The following is a 26631-nucleotide window of genomic DNA, read 5'->3' as shown; positions in this document are numbered from 1 at the left end:
CTACAGAGTTGATATTTCTTGACCATCATTAACAATCTAGACACAAAAGACACACAAAAAGATATCTATGCTTTCAGATTTAAGATTTTGAAAAAAGGGTTTCCCCATGTTCAAGCTGACATGCATTGGCAACTGAGTTTTTTTCCCTACATATTCTATTGCTGAAACTTAGCTTAAGGTGAGCTTCCCAGGACTATAAAAACTGAGAGAAGAGGCGGGGCAGATTTCTGCTACTTGGTATCTACTTGCATTTAAAAGAAAAAGGAAGAGTTACATTGTCTACTTTCTAAAATGGGATTTCTATTGTTAGTCGTATTCCTATGACTTTGAGGAACAAATGAACTCAGTTACATATCCAAAAACCTCAATAAAAGTGCATTATTAGTGGTTAAATATTTATGTATCTGAAGCCAAAGTGATTGATTACCTTCTAATAGTTATCTAAGCTTACAAAAGAGCCTAGCCAATTGGACCACAGAGCCATATATGAATCAACATGTTTGGAAGCAGTTCATAAATGGCTACATTCACGGGGCCTAAGAGAAAATAATTAGCCTCTAACTGCCTAACAAACCCAAATTTATTTATAATAAACCAAACAGACTTTACCAAAGTCTGCAGCACTCCTACTCTGCCATTGAAAACTCACCTTAATTTTACAGTCCATGGAACAAGACAGCAATAAATGGCCAGAGAGGGGAAACAATCTGACAGCACTGACACCCTATAAAAAGGTATTACAGTTATTAATTAGAAACATTCTATCAGATAGAAACATTCTATCAGCTAAAATTTTAAGCAATCTAATTTACTATTTTTCTTCATTCCAAAAATCACGCCCCAGAATAACCTTTGTTAGTATTCTAAGAGCAGCTCTTATTGACACTAAGCTTTTGAAGATTTGTTTTTTAACCTTTAATATTGACTTTCTCACCCAAGGGAATTCTTAGTCAATCAAGCTGCTAATGCTCTCTCTCCTCTTCTTTTACTTAGTTTTTTTGTTCTTTGCTTAAGAGCTGGGAATTATCAGTTGGAACAGTGCAGATGACAAGAAATATCCACATCAGAAGTATCAAGTATCTTGTTTCTCCACTAGTTTAAATATTACCACAGTTTACAAATCAGAAACCATCTAATCTTCTCTTCAGCATGATAATCCCAGAGCTAAGGCAAAATTAATGAGGTTTTAGTGCTACTACCAACCCACCGTTCACTGATGTGGTACCCCAGAAAAAGCAGATTGTGGCAGCGATTTCTGTTGGAAGGCCTGGGCTACCATAAGGGACTAGGACACCAAATTATAAATGTTGTCATGGTTGATCCGTATGAGCAATCTGCTTACCTTTGTATGTCCAGACCACACATGAATTTGTTTTTTGGGAAGGTAACACTTCTCAGGTGGCACAGTGGACCGCAGATTAACACCAACATCCTGAGGTATGTGAAGATAGGATCTACCTTGGTAGTCGTACATTTCTTTAACTAGAACAAGAAGACAAAAGAAAACAGTGAACAAATTCAAGTTGGCAGTCATAAAATCTATATCCTTAAATGGTAACACTTTATTCATAGGGATATTGTTCCTTATTAAGGTTTAGGTGGTAATACTCTGATAAAGTTAAGACCAAGAGTCAGCTAATGAAATCTTGAAATCACTGCTTGAAATCACTGCTATTTACACTTAGAGGTAGTATTTTGGAATTTCTAAATACGCAGTGAATATCAGACCTACGCAGTGAATATCAGACCTACGCAGTGAATATCAGACCTTTAAATAAGATCTATACTCTTTTACTTAGTTACACATTTTAATGGTATATAAAAAAGACTTCACTGCAGTGTAATTACAGCGAGGGAAGAAAAGAAAATACTTGGGACTTCTGAGTTACTAGCAAAGACCCAGAAGTAAAACAGGAAAGAAAGAAGTTAAAACAAAAATATCAACCATCCTTTTACTCTGTCTTCCTCTTTTATGTTCTTCCAGGTTCCTTTTCCATTCTCTTTTCCACTTTCAACACAAATTGTTCAGTGAAGTCACTTGTGGAACTTATATGACATAGTATATATAAAGCATTCAGTAGCATGCCCAGTACAGAGTAAGGCTTCAACAGATGTTGGCTGTTATTTTTATTATGGTTGCAAGCACCACAGTATTAAATAGCATCACTGGAGAGAAAACTGGAGTTTAAGAAACCAAATATGGCCTCATCACACCTGAATATTTGATGTGTGATCTAACATTAGAATAATCAATACATTGGTACTAAATTATTCTTTACAGTTTGATAATCACTACATAATTTTCCAAATATAACAAATTATTAATGAACCAGATACATTCTAGAATAGTTGTAATTTATTTTGGAATAGATTTCCTGAATATGCATTTCCTTCCACATATCAAAATTAGCATAAGAATCTTAAATCTCCAACCTATTTACATGAAAAACAAAGCTTTCTTTTAAAGTATCATTTAGTAATAGTTATGAATTATGAGGATATCTGGAGATTATTTGACTAGAGTTAAAAACAAAAGGTTAAAATGACTGGGGCAAGAGTCTCTTCATAGGAAAGAATAGATTGCGGACAATTCAGATTTCTTTATCTACTATTTTAAAAAATTCACTAGCACTTCAAAGAATCACTTGCAGCAATCATTAATCATGTTATTTTCTCTCCTTTATTAGAATATGGAAGAGTCTGCTGTAATTTGAGATACAAATAGTCAAATACAATTATTCTTACTAGAGTGAAGGATAGCAGCTGATTAGTAAGGGCAATTGATACTGTATGAACAGGGAACAGAAAAAATATCTGAAAGTTTATCATAAAAATGAAAAGGTCTAAGAAATATATTACCATGTAAGATTGTCTTCTCCTCCCCAGGTTTCTCTTCTTCCTGTTTGCCTTTTTTCTGCCTCTTTGCTGTGATTTCATCTAATTCTTTTTGTTCTTCCTAAGGAAATTAAGGAGTGAACTTTAAAATGGATGTTTTAGAACTCTACTGTGCCCAGAGCTGGTTATAAATACTTTATAATGAGGTCCAATTTTTGGTGAAGCGATAGCTGTAAGTATGTCTCCCGGGATAACAGTCTCAACCCTGACAGATTACAAAAAAGACATTTAACACAAAATGGGTAGTAGTTAATACTTTTAAGCTCATTTTATACAAAACCCATCCTTCTGGAACACCTAGAAATAAATTTAATGTATTATGCTAATTATGCAAACAAAAAGACAAAGTGGTTAGAAAATCTAGTATCAGAAAGGAAACTCAATTTTTCTATACAATGTTCTCTAATAAAGAGCTTTTACTAAATCATAAGGATATAAGCAATAACTACAGATTTGTGACACCACTTTTATGGGAGGAGTAGTGGAAGGTGGGGTAATAATAAATCTTATCTATAATAACAAAGGAAAATCTTGTTTATTAATATAAATATCCTTCACAAACACAGCAACTACCTAAACTGGCAATGAAAAACATCAAAGCTTACTTCTGAGGGCTTGGCTACATCTTTTTCATCCACATATTTTGCCCATGGTCCCAGGAAACCATCAATATTAGATGCATCATTTTCTTTGAACTTTTTCCTCTTTTCTATCTTTTTCTGACCCGTTTCAAACACAGTTAAACCTACATTAAAAAAAATAGATATCACAAATATATGTATTTTCTAAAGAAACAGTAGCATATATATCATTTTTATTTTATATGGTTAGAGAAAATTGATTATTCAAGTAACCAAAGATTTATTAAAGAACAAAATATAAAATCTACATGAATCTGCCAGGTAGACCAACTCATGCTATACAAAAAGAGACTCAACCTTCTGTGAAGAGCAGCTTTCTACTACTGCAATATTTTGTTAAGTCCTAATATATAAAGAAAAGACCTGGCTATGTAATCCTACAAGGTACACAATCCTTTTAATGAATCATGGACCTATATCAGTGGATTTTACCACTTTTTGAAAGGAATCCAGCAACTTAATATTGCTAAATAATGATAAAGCTACTCTTTGTTTTTTCTTTTGTTTTTTTTTTTTTAAAGACTTTATTTATTCATGATAGTCACACACAGAGAGAGAGAGAGAGGCAGAGACACAGGCAGAGGGAGAAGCAGGCTCCACGCAGGGAGCCCGACGTGGGATTCGATCCCGGGTCTCCAGGATCGCGCCCCGGGCCAAAGGCAGGCGCCAAACCACTGCGCCACCCAGGGATCCCTACTCTTTGTTTTTTAAGAAAGAGAATGTACATGTGGTGGAGAAGGGCAGAAAGAGGGGGAGAGAGAGAATCTCGAACAGGTCCATGCTCAGCATAGAACTGGACACAGGGCTTGATCTCATGACCTTGAGATCATAACCTGAGCCGAAATCAAGAGTTGGATTCTCAAACAACTGAGCCACCTACGCGCCCTGCCTGATAAAGCTACTTTTGAAAGCAAGAATAAATTAAAATTTATCATTTAAAAATGGAATCAGATTAAATTAGATTAAGTAATTAACAACTCTGATTCACTTGTTATTTAACAATATAAATTAAACAAGGTTTAACAAGAATCTGGTATTCTTCTATGTGATCTAAATCTAAACTTGACCTCAATACCATAAATCTTAGATTAAAAAGAAAAGAGGAAAGAGGATGTTTCTGGTTGAGATTCTTATTTGATCTGTAGGAGGTAGCAAGCTGTGTGTAGTCATTAAATTGGAAAAAGAAAGGTTTAGGGGAGTCATAGTCACAATTTAACTGTTAGCGGAGAATCTAATCACATAAGATATGGCTTGTAGAGGTTTAACTTAAAGAAAAAAGCTCACCTATATTAATTCATATCAGTGCTGTTTAGGTTGTGTGCCACAACAAAAGCTTGTCAAGATTCTATTTAACAATAATGCAGCTCATACACCAAAGGTAGCTGGATAATGTAGGGTCTGTAGCTACTAATATATAGCAGCATATTCTTTTTCTAATGAGCATATTTTATGGGAAAGATACAGATGATGAGCTTTGTGACAAGTCAGCATTTACAGTATGATGCTTTGTCTTATAAGTACAAAATGAATGTGAGCACAAACATATATCCCAAAACATACTCAAACTTAGCCTTCAAAGCAACCCTAAGACAATCTCCATAGATAATGTATAATAAAACTTGTCCTGTTCAGTAAAAATGTAGCTTGACATTAGTGTTGAGGAATAAACTGCAAACGTTTGCTATACATTAATTATAATTTATGGAGTGACTTCTCCATGGTAGCACTGTGTCAAGTACTCATAACAACCCAGAATAATAAGTATCAACATCTTCTCTACAAGGTTGAATGTCTCAGAAGTGGTAAAACCAAGCTCTAAACTATACTAGTTCTAAACTATATTGCTCTAAAATTTCTTACTGATTTGTCTCAACTTAAAAATAAAATCGACTTAATAAAATACTAGTTTCTTCTACTATCTCAAGTCAGTTTGAAAGACAATAATTACAAGTGTATGTGTATATTTACATATGCTTTATGAAATATTTCAAATAAATTTGAATAAATTACCTTGATTTTTTTCAGCTTCTTCTACAGAACCAATATATTTAGTAGACACTTGATGATTATCTAATGAAGGGTCTAATGCATAACCTGAAAGGAAAAAGCACATATTACTGACTCCATTTTGGCCATTTATAATTCATTTTTATTACTATATAAATACACTCACCTCACATTTTCCTTCCAGATGTTGAAATGGTCTCTTTAACTTAGGACCACTATTTCTTTCCTGAGCTATATTCATATTTACAACAATTAACCCAAATCTCTGGGCTGATCATGAAGGACTTCAGGTGAGTAAGAAGTATCTTATAGGATGAATCTAGCACACTGACATTACATTAACAGTTTTTCTGGTCAAGGTATCAAACTTTAGTCCAAAATTTCTAAGATCTTACAAATACATGTATATCACACATTTGAAAGTTTAGAAACAATTTCCTTTTTGTTTTTGGTAATAGATAACACATGGCTTTAGCCTATCAAATTACAGAAGAAACTATTAAATAACTTAAAAATAGGGTAAGAAGAATTATATAAAACTTAGCTGTTACTTTGAAAATGTTATTCTCTGTAAAGACAGTCTTCCCTCTCAATTTTATTTTATTTTTTAAAAAAGATTTTATATATTTATTCATGAGAGAGAGAGAGAGAGAGAGAGAGAGAGGGGCAGAGACACAGGAAGAGGGAGAAGCAGGCTCCATGCAGGGAGCCTGATGTGGTACTTGATCCCAGGACCCTGGGGTCACCACCTGAGCCCAAGGCAGATGTTCAACCCCTGAGCCACCCAGGTGTCCCTTCCCTCTCAATTTTAAAATAACACATTTCTACTTGATAAATCATTGTATGTGTTTCCTTCATAAGAAAAGTAAGCAATCTACTGGCATGTGAATACACTCCTTTAAAAAGTGATGAAAGTATGTAGCTACTATCCATTTAAATGCAGTCTTCAATGGTCTTTTTTTTTTTTTTAAGATTTTATTTATTTATTCATGAGAGACGCAGAGAGAGAGGCAGAGAGACACACGCAGAGGGAGAAGCAGGCTCCATGCAGGGAGCCCAATGTGGGACTCAATCCTGGGACTCCAGGATCACGCCCGGGGACCCAGACGCTAAACTGCTGAGCCACCACCCAGGCATCCTCTTCAATGGTCTTGGAGGACTTAAGAAAATCTATCTATATTAACTCAAATCAATTTTTCCTTAAGTGGGGGGTGCTATAACATGTATTTGTTTAGTAAAATTAGTTTTAGTAATCAGCATATTTACAAAAGAGAGCTAGGTAATTAATCAGTTTACAGTCTATGTAAAGTTGACACTTTAATTTTTCAACTAAAGATTAAAGAGAACTTTTTTGGGGAACAGAAAAAGATTTGTCCTCATACTTTTCAAACAGGCTAAAGATATAGGTGTTCAATTTATCCTCATGAGATGGTAGAAGAGGACCAACCACCTGGCTGTTAACTCAATTGCATGTGGTTTTTTCAGTATTAAAATATGTTCTTAGCCAGAGAGAGCTTGATGGCAGAAAAGCAGCTTTGGAGTAAAATCTCTGAAATCACAGGTTCAAATCCCAGGAGTTATTTTATCTTTTGTCTCTTTGATGTACAGAACAGTGTTCTCTAAAAGATTTTTAAATGGGATTTTATAAGGCTTATATAAAATTTAGATAAACATATCTGATGTTAAAAATCCCCATCTCAATCATATAAACTTATCTAGAATGTAATTCTGTCTTGACAGAGACTTATGTCTATTCAAATGACACTGTATATATTTGGAGGGAGATCCCTGGTCCTTCCTGTGATATCCTATGTAAGTACCAATCCTCAACTCATTTGGCCATAGTCTTGTTTCTGAGGACAAGAATTTACACTTTCTTGCTTTTCTACATCATCTATGGTAAAATAAATCCTTACTGCCATTATCACCATTACTACTACTGCCTCCCACAGGTAATTAAGGGACAATAATATTTTCCCTTTATAAATAAGAGAAGTTAAATATTTAGCTATATGCCCTACTACAGTCAGCCAGTGACAGTGCAAGATAGATAAGACTATAGAATTTTAGTCCAATTACTTTCCTATTATCCTATGTCTCAAGTAAGTGATGTCTGCATTTTTGTTTGCATTTTAGTTCTGAGATATTCCCATCCATCTTTCTAAAGTTTATTTTCCTTTTTATATTTTTAATACAGTTAATGTCTACTTTCTTCCTTTGTAGTCTTATTTGAAATGGCTTTTTAAAATTTTTTATTTAAATTCAGTTTAATTAACATATAGTGTATTATTAGTTTCAGAGGTAGAATTGAATGATTCATCAGTTGCATAGAACATCCAGTGCTTATTCAATCAAATGCCTTTCCTAATGCCCATCACCCAGTTACCCCATCCCCCATCCACCTCTCCACCCCAGCAAACCTCAGTTTGTTTCCTAAAGTCTATAATAATACCAGCTTTATTATTAGATCCTTAAGATTATTGATACTAATATCCCAACGTATAAATAAGAAGAACAATCTGCAAAAGAATGGTCACAAATATGTGGAAAATCTTCAACCTCACTAGTAGTCCAAAGGAAACAAAAAGATATAATATTTTTATTACCACATAAAGGAAAAACAATCAAATAGATCTCAGGTAAAGAGAAACAGGACTTGCACATGTGGTGGCAATGGAAGTTGGGAGAATTCTTTTGGGAAGCAATTTGATAATATATAACAAGACCTTTAAAAAGATTTATATTCAGTAATGTATAGGAAACTATTACAACACCACTTGGGCTGTGTTCTCTGGCTGTTGCTGCCACCCCCTCCCTTGCCTCTGGTGCATATTAAAGATCCAAAACCATGACTGACTCCAAGTACTTCACAATCAAAAAAAAAAAAAAAAAAAAAGGAGAAATCTTTGAATTGAAGGCTGAACTCAACAATGAAAGGAAAGAAAAGAAGCAGGAGGCTGTGAAGAAAAGTGAGTGCTGCCATGACTGTGGGGAAAGGATGTTAGCTCTCTCTTTCAAGATGTAAACTGACAATCTGGAATTAAAGAAGCTTGTGTTTCTCTATTTGAGGAACTATGCCATGAGTCAGCCAGACATGGCCATCATGGCTGTCAACAGCTTTGTGAAGGACTGTGAAGATCCCAGTCCTCTAATTTGGGCCTTGGCAGTCAGGACAATGGGGGTGGATCTAGGTAGACAGGATTACAGAACATCTCTGTGAACCCCTCTGCAAGTGCTTGAAGGATGAAGATCCCTATGTTCGGAAAACAGCAGCAGTCTGTGTGACAAAACTCCATGGTATCGATGCCCAAGAGGTGGAAGATCAGGGATTTCTGGATTCTCTTTGGGATCTCATAGCAGATTCAAACCCAATGGTGGTGGCTAATACTCTAGCAATATTATCTGAAATCAGTGAATCTCATCCAAGCAGCAACCTATTTGATCTGAACCCACAGAACATTAATAAGCTGCTGACAGCCCTGAATAAGTACACTGAAGGGGCCAGACTTTCATTTCAGACTGCCTGTCTAATTACAGCTCTAAAGATGACTGGAAGGCTCACTGCATCTGTGAGTGTGTAACTCACTGGCTATCTCATGCCAACTCAGCAGCGGTGATTTCAGCAGTAAAAGTCCTAATGAAGTTCCTAGAGTTATTACTTAAGGACTTGGGACTACTACAATATGCTGCTGAAGAAGCTGGCCCCTCCACTTGTCACTTAGCTGTCCGGGGAGCCAGAAGTACAGTACATCGCCCTGAGGAGTATCAATGTAACTTTCTAGAAAAGGCCTGAAATCTTGAAGCAGGACATCTAAGTCTTCTTTGTGAAGTACAATGATCCATCCATCATAAACTAGAGAAGTTGGACATCATGATTCATTTGGCATTCCAAGCAACACTGCTCAGGTTCTGGCAGATTTAAAGGAATACGCCACAGGGGTGGATGTTGACTTTGTTCGCAAAGCTGTGTGGGCCGTTGGATGGTGTGCTATCAACGTGGAGCAATCTGCAGAGTGTTGTGTAAGTACGTGCTTGATCTCATCCTAGACCAAAGTAAATTGTGTGGTCCAAGAGGTTACTGCCATCAGGGACATCTTTCACAAATACTCCAACAAGTATGAAAGTATCATTGCCACTCTGTGTGAGAACTTAGACTCACTGGATGAACCAGACACTTGAGCAGTTATGATTTGGATTGTGGGAGAATATTTTGAGAGAACTGACAATGCAGAGGAGTTATGGGAGAACTTCCTGGAAGGTTTCGTGATGAAAGCAGCTCACTCTGCTTACTTCCATAGTGAAGCTGTTTCTTGAGAAACCAGAGAAATACAGGAGCTGGTAGAGCAAGTCTTGAGTCTGGCAATAAAAGATTTGGATACTCCTGACCTTTGAGACTGGGGCTATATTTATTGGTGCCTTCTCTCAATGGACCCTGCCATACCCAAAGGAGTAGTCTGAGAAGCCACTGATGTCTGAGGAGACAGATCTTTTTGAGCCTACTCTGCTGGGTGAGCTAACCTGCCACACTGGTTCTCTGACCTCACAAGGCTTTAGTGGAAGGCAGTCATGGAATCCATCACAAACACGTGCCAATACACCATGGGAGCACCACCGCTGCCACCAACCTGGAACAGCCTCAGGTTATCGCCTCCCAAGGTAACCTACTAAGAGGTCTTAATCTTAAATCTTGACTTTGGTCCCCTAGTTAATTTGCCACAGGTGTCCTCCATGCAGATGGGAGCTGTGGATCTCTTAGGAGGAGGACTGGATAGTCTGGTGGGACAATTCTTCATCCCCTCATCAGTGCCTGCAACCTTTGCTCCTGCAACCTTTGCTCCTTCACCTATTCCTGCTGTGGTCAAGGGTGGTCTGAATGAGCTGTCTGAACTCTCCTTGGGGATAGGCATGGCACCAGGTGGATGTGTAGCTCCTAAGGCTGTCTGGTTGCCTATAGTAAAAGCTAAAGGCTTGGAGACTTCTGGAACATTTACTCACCGCCAAGGGCACATCTATATGGAAATGAACTTATCCAACAAAGCTCTGCAGCACATGACAAACTGTGCAATCCTGTTTCATAAGAACAGCTTTGGTGTTATCCCCAGCACTCCTCTAGCTATCCATAAACCACTGATGCCAAACTAGAGCATTGGTGTCTCCCTGCCTCTCAACACCTTGGGCCCCAGTCATGAAGATGGAACCTCTGAATAAACTGCAGGTGGCTGTAAAAATAATATTGATGTCTTCTACTTCAGCTGCCTCATCCAACTCAATGTGCTTTTTTTGGTAGAAGATGGCAAAATGGAACACCAGGTCTTCCTTGCAACATGGAAGGATATTCCCTATGAAAATGAACTTCAGTTTCAGATTAAGAAATGCCATTTAAATGCTGACACTGTTTCCAACAAATTACAAAACAACGTTTATACTATTGCCAAGAGGAATGTGGAAGGGCAGGACATGATGTACCAATCCCTGAAGCTCATTAATGGCATTTGGATTTTGGCTGAGCTACACAGGCAGCCAGGAAACCCAAATTATAAGCTGTCACTGAAGTGTAGAGCTCCTGAAGTCTCTCAGTACATCTATCAGGTCTACAATGGGATTTTGAAAAATGAATAGACTGGTCAGTTGCCCTCTGGCCACTGTGTAATTTGTGCAAGCCAAGAACTTTTAACTGGAAGAAATTGTATTACTGTGTAGAATCTGAACCCAAACACACTGAAACCACCCACCAAGGGAGTGACTAGTCTAACCTGTGCTAACAGGTTAGAGCACAACCTCTTGGATAGTTTTAGCTAATCTTTTATGTCTTTAACTGATTAAATAGTTCAATCTGTGTCTTAGTCCACTATCTCCTAAAGAGAAAGGCAAAAAACACCAGCTATTTAAAAAAAACAGGCCCAGTTTTGAAACCAAGTCGTAGTTTTAAATGCTTACTTTTCCTATAGGATAATTTAAGAAGGAAAATAGGTATCAGATAAACTTAATTGGACTTTTTCTTTTCTGTTTTGTTTTAAAGTAGTTGTAGCTATCTATATTATTGTTTAAGTCCTTTCTAAAGTCTACATAAATAAGCAAAGTCTTTAAAAGCCCGTCTCATTAAAGGCTAGAATATAATAAACTCATGATGCAATAAAGTTGATTTTTATGTGAATATATACTTTATATTTACGTGGGATCCCTTACACAAGTAATGGGTACAATGCACTGATAACCATTTTTTTGGACTGGAAGTATCCAACCCTTCTAGGTGATTTCAGAGGTATACAGTCTTAGCTTCTGGCACACTGTTAATTATAACCTTGTCATGGTGATATATGATCTAATATATGACAGTCTTGTAAATTTTTTTTTTTTTAATTTTATTTATTTATGATAGGCACACAGTGAGAGAGAGAGAAGCAGAGACATAAGCAGAGGGAGAAGCAGGCTCCATGCACCGGGAGCCCGACGTGGGATTCGATCCCGGGTCTCCAGGATCGCGCCCCGGGGCCAAAGGCAGGCGCCAAACCGCTGCGCCACCCAGGGATCCCTATATGACAGTCTTTACAACCAGTTTCCAAGAATATATTGTGATAAATAACTAAGACTATGTGTATTAAACTCTTAACTAATTTACAATGAGTCAGTTTACATCATTCCCTAAAAATTAGAGAAAAATAACTTTCCAACATTAGAATAATTATGTAAATTATGGTATAGCCAATCGATGGATACTAGATAATTCTTAAAAAGGACAGATTATAAATGAACAATGGAAAATGCTTATGATAGAACACTGAATAAAAAGGTGAGATGCAAATTTTTCAGTATAGAACAATTACAGTATAGAGTAACTTGAAGGAATAAAGATCAATGCTAGGAGTAGATATTTTAGTCTAGTGGGATTATACTGAAGGTTTAAAATTTGTTTATAACTGCTACTAAAACACATCATGAATACATATATTTCATATGACATTATTTTCTTAACCTTTTTTAGATCCTATCTTCTAATGATGGAAGTTAATGGCAGATAGGACAGAAAAATTTGTTCAGAAAAATTCTATAAGAAATACAAGAAAGAGGCAGATTCTGACTGCAAAGGAAACTAAAGAAAAAAAAAGACAACTTATTGATTTCTAAAGATGTGATTATTAAATCTGTTGTAAAACTCTAAGTTTTCTTTTTCAATTACCATTCTGGGAAAGAAACATTAGCACAAGGAACTAATGTATACAGAAAATCACAACTACAAAAGGCAAAAAGACACAGATGAGATTATAGAAAGAGAGAAGAAAGGCACCACCAAATATTAGCAAATCTGATTATCAGTGACCAGGAACTATATCAAGAAGGACATTACAAAGATCATCTTCTTTTAAAGGAAATTCCCAATCTTGTATGCATGTTAACTTTCTTAAATTCTACCACTGATAGGAATATACTTATTTTATACAATGAGTCTGTGGCCGTTCTATTTCCTGATGTCCTGTAGTGAACAACAGAAAACATTTCAGAGATAAGATCTGAGAAACAGAATAAAGTGAATCAGTAAATAACAAGATAAAAAGAATGTGCCAAAAAACCAAATAATCCAACGAAAAATGGGCAAAAGACATGAATAGACATTTTTCCAAAGAAGATATCCAGATGGCCGACACACAAAAACATGCTTACCATCACTCATCATCAGGGAAATGCAAATCAAAACCACAATGAGTATCATGTCACACTTGTCAGAACGGCTAAAATCAAAAACACAAGAAATAACAGGTGTTGGCAAGGATGAAGGGGTGGGGGTGGGGGGAAGGAACCCTTGTGCACTGGGAATACAAAACTGGTGTAGCCACCATGGAAAACAGCACAGAGGTTTCCAAAAAATTAAAAATAGAATTACTATATGATCCAGTAATTCTACTATTATTTACCCAAAGAATGTGAAAATTATAATTCAAAAAGATACATGTAATCCTATGTTTATTGTAGCATTATTTACAACAGCCAAATTATGGAAGCAGCCCAAGTGTCATTTGATAGGTGAATAGATAAAGATGTAATACTTATACAATGGAATATTGCTCCACCATAAAAGAGAATGAAATTTTGCCATGTGCAACAGCATGGATAGATCTAGGGGGTATAATGTTAAGTGAAATAGATTGGTCAGAGAAAGACAAATACCGTATAATTTCACTCATATGTGGAATTTAAGAAATAAAAGAAATTAACAAAGGAAAAAAGAGACAAAGTAAAAAACAGCCTCTTAACTATAGAGAACAAACTGATGGTTACCAGAAGGGAGGTGGTGGTGGGGGTGGGGGAAACAGCGGATGGGGGAAACAGGTGATGGGGACTAAGAGCACACTCATTGTGATGAGCACTGAGTACTGTATAGAATTGTTGAATTGCTATATTGTACACCTGAAACTAATATAATGCTGTATGTTATACTACTACCATGTTGTATACTACTATATTATACTACTATTACTGTTATGTAATATTGGAATTAAAAGTAATCTCTTAACACTATCCAGTCATTTACCAACTTCAACAGCAATCTGCATAGAATGGACATTCGATAATGAGTGTTCATTATCAAGCACAACAGAGAATATTCTGTTTTTAAGATCACAGAATATTTCTAATACTCAGAAATCACAGCAACTTTAGAAGGATAGCTAAAAATATTAGTTCATCTTCCCATTCGTATAACTATAAATGTGTTTAAGAAAATGCACTACCTTTTAAAAAAGAAATCTAGATTAATAGATTTAAAAAGCAAGAAGATATAACAGATTATCCACATAAAAATGTGTCAAACTGGAAACTGTAAATCTTATCACCTTACCGTATGTGGCAAAAGTTCTTCTTTGCTGTTCAAACATAAAATCATTGATATGAGCTGGTTCAGCATACCCAGAAAGCATATTTCTAGGGGCAGCCATTTGCTGTGTCCTAAAGGGATTTTCTGGTCCAAACTGCAATGTTATAAGAAAAAAAAAAAACTTAAATTCTGAGTATACAAAGCTAGAATTACTAGAATTATCGTACAATGTTTTCAACTCTAAATCATTAGAGGCTGAGTAACCTAAATGGGAATATGCTCACCACACATAGTTCACTGCAGCTGGGCAATGGCTGATTAACATTGTTTGTAAGCCCTAGGACAGAAGAAGAGGAATCCAGCTCACTTAAGTCTATGTGTGGCTATTTAAATTGAAATTAATTAAAATAAAATATTCAGTTCCTTGTTCACACTAGCCACACTTCAAGACTTCAAAAGTCACTGTGGTTATTGGCTACTACATTTCAAATCATAGCAGGATTTCTATTTGACAGTGAGCTCTTGGTAACTGAAAGTTACTATATTTTTGTCTAAACCATGATTTGATTTGAGGGATTTTTTGATGACTTTTCTATCAGTCAATGGTGGCACCATGATGTAATTTTAAAAATACATGTTTCTTCTCCACTAGGTTATGAGTTCCTCAAAGGTAGAGATTTAAAATCCTCAATACTTACCATAATGCCTGGCATATAGAAAGCACTAATGAAGGAAAGATTAATGAGAACCCCACTGGGAGCAGAGAATAGGAAACAGACAATAAATGTAAAATGCTTGAAGAAGTCCCTAGAAAAGTCATTATAAATGAAAATAAAATTTCTCTGCTCTAAAAAGTCACACTATGAAAGTCTTAGACAAAATAGTACATTATTATCTTCCTGTTTATAATGCTTTGAGTTTTCATAATGGTTTTCAAATTATTTAATTTGATCTATACAAAAGTCCTAGAAAGTTCGAGAAATAGTCTTCTCATGTTAGAAATGAAGGAAAAAAGCCAAAGATGATGTATTTTATTTGCCCTAAAGTCAAGTTTTATTCTTAATTGGTAGAACGAGGTTAGAACAAACCCTAGTCTAGGATTCTACTGCATCATAATATTCCTTAAATGTATAATCATACTAACTTTTAAAAAAATTGGGTAAAAAAAGTACCAGATAATGTCAAATACTATTAATTTAATGATATTTATTTAATGGTAATGGAAAATCCAACTCTGTATTTTCTTTTTAAATAAAGAATAAAATGAACTCCCCACCTTAGAAATATTGGAATTAGACAAGATATTTTTATTTGAACTCTGGAAGGTTAATTACCATAATGAAGTATTTGGATGTTAGAACATTTTAAGTCACTACCATTTGAAACCACCTTTCCTATGATACACTTCCAGAGCCATAAATATAAGTTATTGATCTTCTCTTAAGCAGAATGCTGCCTTTTCTAGATATCAACATTATACTATGCATAACAATATGAAATTACATGTTACACTTGCCTTACGGTTTTTTTCTGCTCAGAAGAAAATAAACTATTACAATATTCTTTTATATTGACAGCTTCCATTTCTACATTTAAAATCATCCAATTTAAAAATATCTGATTTATATACAAAACTTTTATTACTATTTATTCTGTATTATAATAAAGGATAGTACCAAGATTTCACAGCCCCAAATAGCTCCTCCTTTCTAATGGGTGGAAATGTAGGGGAGAAAAAAAATTTAGACTGTTGAATGCTTGAAGTTACAGTAACTTCAGTCATGAAATTTATTACAAAGACAAGGAATATCCATAAAATTAAGGATAATAAAGTGATTAAAAAGTTTCTTCGATGTTCTACCTAATATAGTCAGCTATCGTCTGCAAAGTAGTATCTGATATTTGTGGGGTGAAAAAATCTAAAATGATAAAAATCTCTAAGTTAATTATAACATTTCCAATTTGAAAAAGGAAAATACAATTTCCATAGTCTTATTTTATTAAGATTTTACAAAAAAAGAACAATTCTTCTATCAGCCACACATATCAAATCAGCTCCACCTTTTAAAGAAAAAATCTCAGTGTTAAGGAACTCTGATCTCTATATCAATACAGGTCCACATATTATAGCTAAGTATATCTTATATAGGTACTATTCAAAGGAGTCTAAAAACTTAAATGTGCTATATTTTATAGATATTTAAGCTGAGACAACAAAAAATCCTTCTAATGATATAGGAAGCTGGGTTGCGGGAGGATCTATCTACTTCTGGCTCACCTTAACTGCCTGGTTACCAGCAGCTATTGGAACTGACCTCAGAGACATTAAATAAATGCCAACAAAGAAAGGGACCAGATGTTATTCAGCAGAACTCTCCTCTTCCCAATTACTTAAAAATTATGTGTCCCAGATTCCTGGTCTCTGTGAATATGCACTTCTTTTAATTCTGGGTTAACCATTAAAAAACAAAACAAAGCATAGGTGTGCCCGGCTGGCTAAATTTCTAAAGCATGTGACTCTTGATCTCAGGGTTTTAAGTTTGGGTCCCATGTTGGGTGCAGAGATTACATAAAAATAAAATGTTAAAAAAAAAAAAACAAAGCATATAAAAAACACACAAAACTGACTTCTAAATATTCTTTTTAACCTCTGGTAATTAAGTTGAAGAATAAATTTGCATTCAAGGAATTTTTTAAATACATATTCAAATTAATTAGGCATGGGTATTTAACAGTTTTTGGCTAAAACCTTACTGAAGAACACCACAGTCAATTGTAATCTTAATCTACCATATGAAATACACACATTTAAGTGGTTTTTTTTTTTAACACACATTTAAGTGTTAATGAATAATTCAGATCACTGTATCTCAGGATGTTCCCAAGTGTGCTTACATCTTTCACCTGAGTGAAGTACTGATTTATTTATACAGTAGGAGAAAAGCATTTTTTTAAAGATTTACTTATGTTTGAGAGACAGAGTCTGTGTGCATGTGTTGGGGGAGTGGCAGAGGGAGAGAATCCCAAACAGACCTCCCCCACGAGAAGCAGGGAGCCTCAGGCAGGCAGTTCCCACCACCCCTGAGATCAGGAATTGAGTCTAAACCAAGAGTCCAAGGCTCAACCAACTGAGCCATTCAGGGGCCCCCAGAAAAGCATTTTTAATTTGTTAAGACGCTGGTAGATAAATCTAAGAAATCTGTGTGTTGTAAGGCAGGGATTCCCAAAGGTCTTCAGAAGATAGAGTACCTGAGGGTCAATGTTGTAGTAGTAAAACATAACATCACAGTAATTAAGAAAACTTACATTAAAGTAAAAGCTGACAAAAGGAAATAATTGTAAGTTTACATACTGAATGCATCCCCTCGAGTTACTGAGCTAATAATCATATTATACTTTGATTGCTGGTGAGTTTTTCATTGATGTTTTCTGTGGTCATCAATGTTTAAACACTTATAAACAGACTTTGAGGTGAGAAGAAACTACTGAATAATTTATTTTTCACAAATTTGGAAAAGATCACCACCATTCAATGCTATTGGCAGAATGTCTTAATCTCGTAACAAGCACAGTTTAAATACGACTAATATAAGGATGTTTTATTAGGGTGGGTTCTAGGACCTTAGGCCTCAGTTTCCTCTTCTATAAAATAAAAGAACTCAACTACGTGATTTCTAAAGTTCATTCCAACATCAATTTTTACAGCAGATTTATGGCCAGATTTTTAACAGAAAATAGGGTTGTTTTTTTTTCCTTTTAACTTTGACATTTTTTTCTATTCCTAAAAGTGCTATTATTTTAAATCTGAAAATCTCCCTAAGGCTTATGGGTTTTACATGAAGTCTAGAAAAGCTAACAAATACATTTTTCTCTAAGTAGATCCAAAAAAGATTGAGTGAAATGAAGAAAATCAGTGGACTAAAACCATGGCTATTATCTCTTCAAGTTCTAGCTATAATTTGAGGAAACTTATCTGGATACTAGGTTAGACCATTTAGGAAAACTCCTTGGCTGAGAGGGAAAAACATATTTTAAAATATAGTCAATTCATTTACTGAACTAGCAAAGTCAAAGGCGTAGAGGGGTATAACATGGGAACTCCATAATGGTCTGCAAACCCGTCTTCTAGCCACAGAAGAATCCTTAGAAGTGATGTGAACTGACATTTCCAAATATGTTACTTGCTGGAGTATAACCCGAGACTTGGTTTTCTCGCTATAAAATAGGGATTAGAGTACTTAATTCACAGGGTTACTGTGAAGACTAATGGAGATAAAGTACACAAATATATAAATCCCTCAGTATGGTGCCTGGTATGCTGTAATAAATGATAGTTTTATTTCATTAGTTTCTATCCCTGTTCTTTTCCATCATGCAAACCCTTATCAAGTTAACCTTCCTACAAATTCAGCTTTAATCATGCCACTCTTTATAATAAGTACCTTAAAAATCTATTCATCATTTATTAAATCAAGACCAAACTGCTTACTTTGGACCCTAGATCCCTGTGCAACACTATACAAACTACCATTCTAGTCCTACCTCCCTATTTTCCCCTGCAGACAACAACCAGAGTATTCCTGTTCTTTGGATCTTTAATTATTTAGCTAATGCTTTTCTCTTCTGCCTGGAATCTTTCCTCATAAAAACCTTCCTAACATTAATGCCAATAATAGTAACATAAATAACAATAAGGGGCTGCTAGTTATTAAATGCTTACTCTGTGCCAGAGAGTTTCCTAAGCACATCATACATTAGGGCACGTATCCATATAACTCAGTAAAGGAGAAATTATCTTCATTTTATTTATGTTGGAAAACTAAGGTAATCCAAGGTTACACTGGAGCTAATAAGTACTGTATTTAACCCCAAATCTCAGGTTCTTAACCTGGACTTTATTGCTTATTTTAAATACTTCTTCCTCCACACAACTTTTTCTTATCTTTACAACCAGATACAATCTCTCCTTTAACTTAAATAGCACTGTAGGCATAGGAAACAGTTTGGTCTCTGTCTTTTTAAAAATAACACTGAGCCAATCATCTCTGGTGAACAGTAGGTTGAGGAGAAGGACTGTATCGTGTTTCTAATAATGGATTCTCAAAATATGGGAACTTGAATTTCATCAAAGTTCCTGGTGACACCTTTCCATACTTTGTCAAATTGTATAGATCCTAGTCATAAAATTCAAAGGCAATACTCTATTATGTAACAGATCATTCATTTGGCAACCAGGAAAAATATTTTCTTCAGTTTCCAGTCTCATGTCTCTTTTCTTAATTTGGTGACAACATCAGTGTTCCTAACATAAATTTGTATTTTAAATGTGAGGTTTCCTAACATGAAAAAAAACAAAAAAACAAAAAACCCAGAACACTAAAAAGACTGGTAATTTCACAAAGAGAATGATAGGCCTAATGCCCCATCCATATCACCGAAACAATCATCATCTTTTAAATATCGAAAACTGTAACCATAGCAATATATTAGTTATGTACAAGATCTAAAAATTGGAGAAACAGACTTCATATAATATACACTGACATAAGAATGTCACATACTACACTACTTCCAAATTTTCTCATTTTCTGAATTTAGTGGTCCTGTTTTATTGAAGTAGTTTTCATTTAAAAAATCATGAAGCACATATGTAACATATAACCATTCTGTGCCAGCTAAAATGGTGCCAAGGGATATAAAACAGTCTACAGGTTCAATAGGCTAGAAGGATTTAAGAAAAATAAAATAAAATTTAAAATGTGCTGCAGTCTCAAGAATATGAGAATGAGATTTTTGCTTACTGTACACCCAGAGAACTGCTATAGCACTATCTAGATAATACCACTGACATCATCAGCTGTGCTACATATTTCAACTGCCACATTTTAAGTGATTACAGAAACCTGAGCAGGCAAATTATATAAAACAGCTTTATGACTCTGCTTTATCAAAAAAAAAAAAAAAAAAAAAAAAAAAAAGACAATGACTACATGCTAAAAACCAAAAAATTAAAAAGTACTTATCTTCCCATACAGTTGCAATAAAATATGCCTCCTCACCCCCATTTTTAAAGTATTTCTTAAAGATCCTCCTACTGAAGGCTTATTTTATTTTATAATGACCATTTTTTGGCATTTCCATTTTTCTCAACCAAGCATTCTTTCCCTTTTTAAAAACAAAATATCTAGGAATTTATTTTTTTTCTACAAAAGCTTCCTAAATGGACAATTTTGACTGGTTTTCTTTGCCTTTTTTCCTTCCTCATCTTCTTTATGCTTCCATCACCGTTTATCATCATCATCATCATCACCACCACCACCATCCCCATCACTATCATAAGATGTCTCACCCAGGGCAGGCAATATATACTGTGACTACTACTGAGCAATGAACATGTTAGCATGGCAGTTCTTCCTAGCATTTCACACAGGAGCATTTGTAACCAGATGTTTCATAATGTACTATGCACTGATGATGCTAATAAAACAAATTCTTTCTCCTTTATGGTTAATTTATAATACTCCCTTAACAATACTGAGGAAGATGTTAACTGCATTCACATCTAAGAATCAGATATTTAAAAATTTCCTTTTTCAAAAGACGTAGTTCCATTCTATCAGATGTTGTACATTGGTAGATAAACATTAGTGGATTTTTAAAAGTACATTTTCTTTTCCATTTATTTAAAAATTGAGATATAACTGACATATAATAGGACCTATTTTTTGGAAGTTTCAATAGTACACTCTTGTGAGAAAAAACTGAAAAACTCACCAACTGTTTATCTACCTATGTATAATTCAAACGTTTTAGCAAAAGACAGAATCTTAAACATGATGTTTTCTCACCTCAGGAGCAAACATGGTCTCATAGGTAGGATTATACTGAACCTCTTTGACAGCAGGGTCAAGGTGCACTCCAGTCTCCAAATCTTCCTAAAAGAAAACCAAATGAACATTAAAGATCCGACAAGTAATACCAATTTTATGATTATTATGCTAGTGTCATATAATTAACAATTCTAATACTCAAAGACTAATAAAAGTAATGTGTGTAAGTATAAAGGTTAGAATGCATAACAATTTTTTTTCCTTTCAAAATACTGACTTTATCCCATCTGAACAAATTAAAAATTTCTAAATAAGCTAATAAGCTACTCAAAGCTTTAAATTAGGAGCCCAAGTCTTCTTTCTTATGAATTCAAAAGACTTAACCTGTGGTTCCAAATTCAGAACAACTCCTTTATTCAGCAAGACTTATTAGACATATACCAAGACAGCACATGGTTTAGGGCTACAGAAATGGCAGGGCCCTAAAATCTTACACTCTATGCCAATATTTCAATCTTTCAAAATTCATCCCCAGTTTAATGAACATAAAAAAATCTCATGTCCACTGGAGAATTCCTGGTGATCTCTACTTTGTGTAATCACACCACACTCTAGCCTGACCTCTCCTCTGAACTCTAAAGACTTGTGTATCTAACCCTTAACTCCTTATCTTTTCTCCCAGGATGCCTAACAGATCTCTTAAACTTGATATATCCCAAAGAGAACTTCTGGTCTCCTCTTCCCCAATGACTTCTTTCAGATTTACATTTGCTCAGGTAGAAACTCCCTGAGTTATTCTTGATTCCTCTTTTTTTTTTTTTTTTTTAAGATTTTATCTATTTATTCATGAGAAACACAGAGAGAGAGAAAGAGAGAGAAAGAGAGAGAGAGAGAGAGAGAGAGAGAGGCAGGCAGAGACGCAGAGAAGCAGGCTCCCTGTGGGTAGCCTGATGCAGGACTTGATCCCCAGACCCTCAGATCACACCCTGAGCTGAAGGCAGATGCTCAACCACTGGGTCACCCAGGCGTCCCTGATTCCTCTTTCTTTCACACTGCATCTCCATTCCAATCAGCAAATCCTCTACCTTCTATATACATCTAGAATTCAACCACTTCTCAAGTTCTCTTCACAGTTATCTCACAGTCCAGTTTACCAATTCACACCTGGATTACTGTAATAGCCTCTTAAATGGGCTCCCTGCTTCTACACTTCTCCACCTGCAGCCTCATTCCATGCAGAAAGCAGTGCGATTTTAAAAAAATATTAGATTTTTTTTATTCCTACTCTAAACCCTCAGGTAATACAGGGCATTTTTATCTTCCTGTATTGTCCTGCCTGAGAACTTACATATTAAAAACATGTTATTCGTACATGTTTAATTTACACGTGAAACAGGCTATAGGTACTTTACCTTTAATTAGGGCACTCAAACTATATTTTGAAAGTTTTTAAGGAAGTTACAGATCATCTATGAATTATATTTCAGTAACACAGAATGACAGAATTGCTATTACAAAATGAGGATGTCTGAATCTAACTGGTTGAGAATAATCCTCCCCTTCTGAGATCTCCGGATGATCTGCCCTCCCCTCCCCAAACCTGTCCCCACGAACTTCTGTCTTCATCAGTCCTGCGCTGGTGCTCATCAGCTCCAGCCTCACAGGCTCACTTGCTATTCCTAGAATTCATCAAAGGCCAATTCTGCCTCGGGGTCTCTGCACATACTATTCTCTTTTCCTGGAATGTTCTTTCCCTAGATATCCATGTGATTGTTCTCTTTTGTCAGGTTTCTGCTCAATTTTTCTACTTTCCTCTTACCTTACTTTATTTTTCTCCATTATATTTATCATCATCTGACACAGGTATTTATTGTCTATCACCCCTTACTAAAGTATAAGCTACACAGGTCAGATTTCACATGTACAAATGTATCCTCGACCCGTAGAATTATCCCTATCATATCACTATCTTTATTCTGTTGGCCTTTTGCTGACTAAGATACATTTGTCAACACAATACAAAACAATATTCAAAGTAACATCAAAAAATTCCTTTAAAAGGTGAGATATCACGAAGTTGACTGTGATGTTGCAGAAGCAGCAATGCTACTGGCAAATAAAGATTTGGTAAATTTAGCACAACTAATGACTAAAAACTAGAAAATAACAACAAAAAAATAATACTATAGGCACACAATTACTGTTCCAAAATTTTTACCACTTTTAAAGCGACCCTCACCCAAAGCAGGTAACTTAATTTCTCTGCTTCTCAAAGACAGGGTTCCTCAAGTATGATTCCCTTAAACTTCCATCCTCTCTGGTTTCAAAATGGTCCTATCTTTACCTTATCTTCTCTTTCTCATGACTTCAATCTCCACCACAAATTTTTACCATGACCATACTCCTGGCCTCTGGACTCACATATCTAAGTGCCTACTGAACTACATTATATGGATGTTCCAAGAGCATTAAACACTTTGCTATGTCTCATCCCATGATTCCACTTTTACTCACTAACAAACACAGCACCAAGTCTTATTGATTCTATCTCTGAAACATTTCTCCGGCATCCCTACTTCTGTCTTTCTCCACATCTTTGTCCCTATTATCCTAGTACAGATTTCATCATATCTTGCCTCATCTATTAGAATACCTCCTTATCTGGTAATACACTCCCATTTTGCCTCATTAGACAAATTACTCATTTTTAAAAATATCAAGCACTTTCATCCTTGCTGTGTGTTAGCCATGTTACTGTCTTTGTTCTTTATGCATTTCCCTTTATTATCTGATAATATGTCATCTTATAATTTTCTCTTGTACCTTCCCTTCTCTTGGCTCAGGAGAACTGCTTTTCTATAGTCCTAAGGAACGTTTTACGTAATTCTTTATAGCAACTGTGATTTTATATTATTTGTTGCACACGACTTTTACTAACATTATAACCTTACTGCCTAAAGGATGCAGGGTATTCAGTGCATGTTCAGTAAGTATTTGTTAAATTGAAGAAGAAAAAGTCAAATCAACTGAGAAATTAAAGAGGATGAAGGTTGACTAAAGATCATTAAATCTGGCAATACTGTCACAAAAAAACTTTGCCAGAGCAATTTTGGTAGTGGCATAGATGATAGAAAAGCAGTCCTAGGAGGCAAGGGTATAACTAAGGATTCAGAAAAAGAAGATAGCAATAATTATTACTCTCTCAAGACATTCGGCAATAAAGAAAACAAGAGATGGGGTGCTATATTGAAGGATTTTCGAGGTAAAATTAAATTAATTTTTCCCTCCTTAAGAAAAGACTAACCCAAGATTTAATCATTTATTAAGCTATAGGATAGGCGTGAGTAGGGAGAAACATAGGAAAAAGAATGAGGGGAAAATCAATGGCATGGTTACCCTGGAAGAGGTGGGGAAGGAAAGAGGCCAGGACACAGCTGGAAAACTATCTTCTGAGAAGAGGAGAGCCCTCTTTGACATGAAACGGAGAGGACCGACAAGGATAGGTGATGGTGTCAGTTGTTTGGAGCCGGTGGGAGATGTTAGAACTCATAACTGATCTTATTTTCTTGTGCAGTTGGGGGCACAGGCCTCTTCACAAAGCAAGTATGGTAACTTAAAATTCATTTATACATTCAACAAATATTGATTGGGTGTCTACAATGTGCCAGGCATTGTTCTAGGTCCACAGAAACAGACAAAGCTCCCTGTCCTTATAGAGCTTATATTCTAGTGGGAGAGACAGACAATAAGCAATATAATAAGTGAATTATAGGGCAGCCCGGGTGGCTCAGGGGTTTAGCACTGCCTTCAGCCCAGGGTGTGATCCCGGAGACCTGGGATCGAGTCCCACATCCAGCTCCCTGCATGGAGCCTGCTTCTCCCTCTGCCTGTCTCTGTCTCTATGTCTTTCATGAATAAATGAATAAAATCTTAAAAAAAAAAATAAGTGAATTATATAGTTTGCTAAAATAGGGTAAGTGCTATGAAAAAAAAAGTGTTTAATGACTTTAGCGTTGTCTCACCTTCTCTCATATAATTCCTATTAACACTTCTATGAAATAAGTACTAGCAAAATTAAGTCACTTACCGCAAGATGCTAATAGAATAAATGAGAAGAGAAAAAATTTCAAGTAACCACAAGGAACAATGTTAAAGACAGCCAATTAGCAGCAAACAAAAAAATCACCAGCAGATTATCAGTCAGGGTCTCTTAGCTGCAAGGAGCTGAGATCCTCACAGACCAATTAAACACTATTGAGTCCTTTCAAGTATGGAATCCTTTCTCTTAAAGAGTTAGTTGTCAAGAAGGGTAGAGAATCAGTTGGGGGAAATAGGCATAAATAAGGGTGAGTATACAGATGGAATCACATTTGAAAATCAATCATATCATAGAACCAGTCCACTGAGGACAAGACTTCGACATTATTGAAATCATTATTCAACCACTGTTGCTGCCACTGGACGCTGCTGTTGAGACTACTGGCCCGAGAATCTAGATGTTGGTCACCACTGCCACTTCACATATTCTCCTTCCTTGCTTCTTCGTGGATTAACTTTATTTATTTTAAAGATTTTTTTTATTTGACAGAGAGTGAGAGTGAGGACATGAGCCGGGGGGAGCTGCAGAGGGACAGGGAGTAGGAGATGCAGGCTCTCAGCTGAGCAGAGAGCCTGATGTGGGGCTCATCCCAGGCCTGAGCCGAAGGCAGATGCTTAACCGACTGAGGCACCCAGGTGCCCCTGTGGATTAACTTTAGGTTAGAATTTAGGTGAATGAGTTTGTCAGCTCAGCCTAAGGTATGGTCCTGAGCCTTAGCTGAAAGGGAGGTGAGAGAACAAGAATCTGGGCTTTTGGCCTCTAAGGTTGGGGGCAGCAAGGGCTGCTCCTCACATTAAGAAGTACCCTTAGGGAGGGGACTCAGATGCTGGATCATCTAAAATATGTTACATATACAGGTGACCCTTGACTAACCACAGGTTTGAATTTAGATGCAGATTTTTTTTCAATAAATATGGTACAGTAGTGTAAATGTATTTTCTCTTATGATTTTCTTAATATTTTCTTTTCTCTAGCTTCCTTTGTTGTAAGAATACATTATAAAATACACATGATGGAGTATTTTTTTTATTTTTTATTAAAAAAAAATTTTTTTTATTATTTATTTATGTAGTCATACAGAGAGAGAGAGAGAGAGAGAGAGGCAGAGACATAGGCAGAGGGAGAAGCAGGCTCCATGCACCGGGAGCCTGACGTGGGATTCGATCCCGGTCTCCAGGATCGCGCCCTGGGCCAAAGGCAGGCGCCAAACCGCTGCGCCACCCAGGGATCCCGATGGAGTATTTTTTAATTGACTATGTTATCAGTAAGGCTTCCATCGTCACCAGTAGGCTATTAGCAGTTAGGTTTTCGGGTAGTCAAAAGTGACACTTGGATTTTCAACTGCACAGT

At 35.8% G+C, this 26631-nt stretch overlaps 1 protein-coding gene and 1 pseudogene across 1 annotated transcript in view; one reads left to right on the top strand and one right to left on the bottom strand.

The window, feature by feature from the left end:
- CDC40 (cell division cycle 40) overlaps nucleotides 1-26631 on the bottom strand; it is a 52846-nt gene that overhangs the window by 18000 nt on the left and 8215 nt on the right. Inside the window, exons 2-8 of the mRNA XM_026005803.2 lie at nucleotides 21201-21287; nucleotides 14377-14506; nucleotides 5547-5630; nucleotides 3501-3640; nucleotides 2860-2956; nucleotides 1343-1482; nucleotides 650-724 (exon numbers count right to left, since the gene is read on the bottom strand). Of these exons, the coding sequence (XP_025861588.1) occupies nucleotides 650-724; nucleotides 1343-1482; nucleotides 2860-2956; nucleotides 3501-3640; nucleotides 5547-5630; nucleotides 14377-14506; nucleotides 21201-21287 (753 nt within the window). The remainder of the gene's footprint in view (nucleotides 1-649; nucleotides 725-1342; nucleotides 1483-2859; nucleotides 2957-3500; nucleotides 3641-5546; nucleotides 5631-14376; nucleotides 14507-21200; nucleotides 21288-26631) is intronic.
- Nucleotides 8392-11277, top strand: LOC112925171 (AP-2 complex subunit beta-like; annotated as a pseudogene).

This window comes from Vulpes vulpes, chromosome 1, assembly GCF_048418805.1.
Source record: "Vulpes vulpes isolate BD-2025 chromosome 1, VulVul3, whole genome shotgun sequence".
NCBI lineage: Eukaryota > Metazoa > Chordata > Mammalia > Carnivora > Canidae > Vulpes > Vulpes vulpes.
This window is presented reverse-complemented; position numbering and strand designations above follow the sequence as displayed.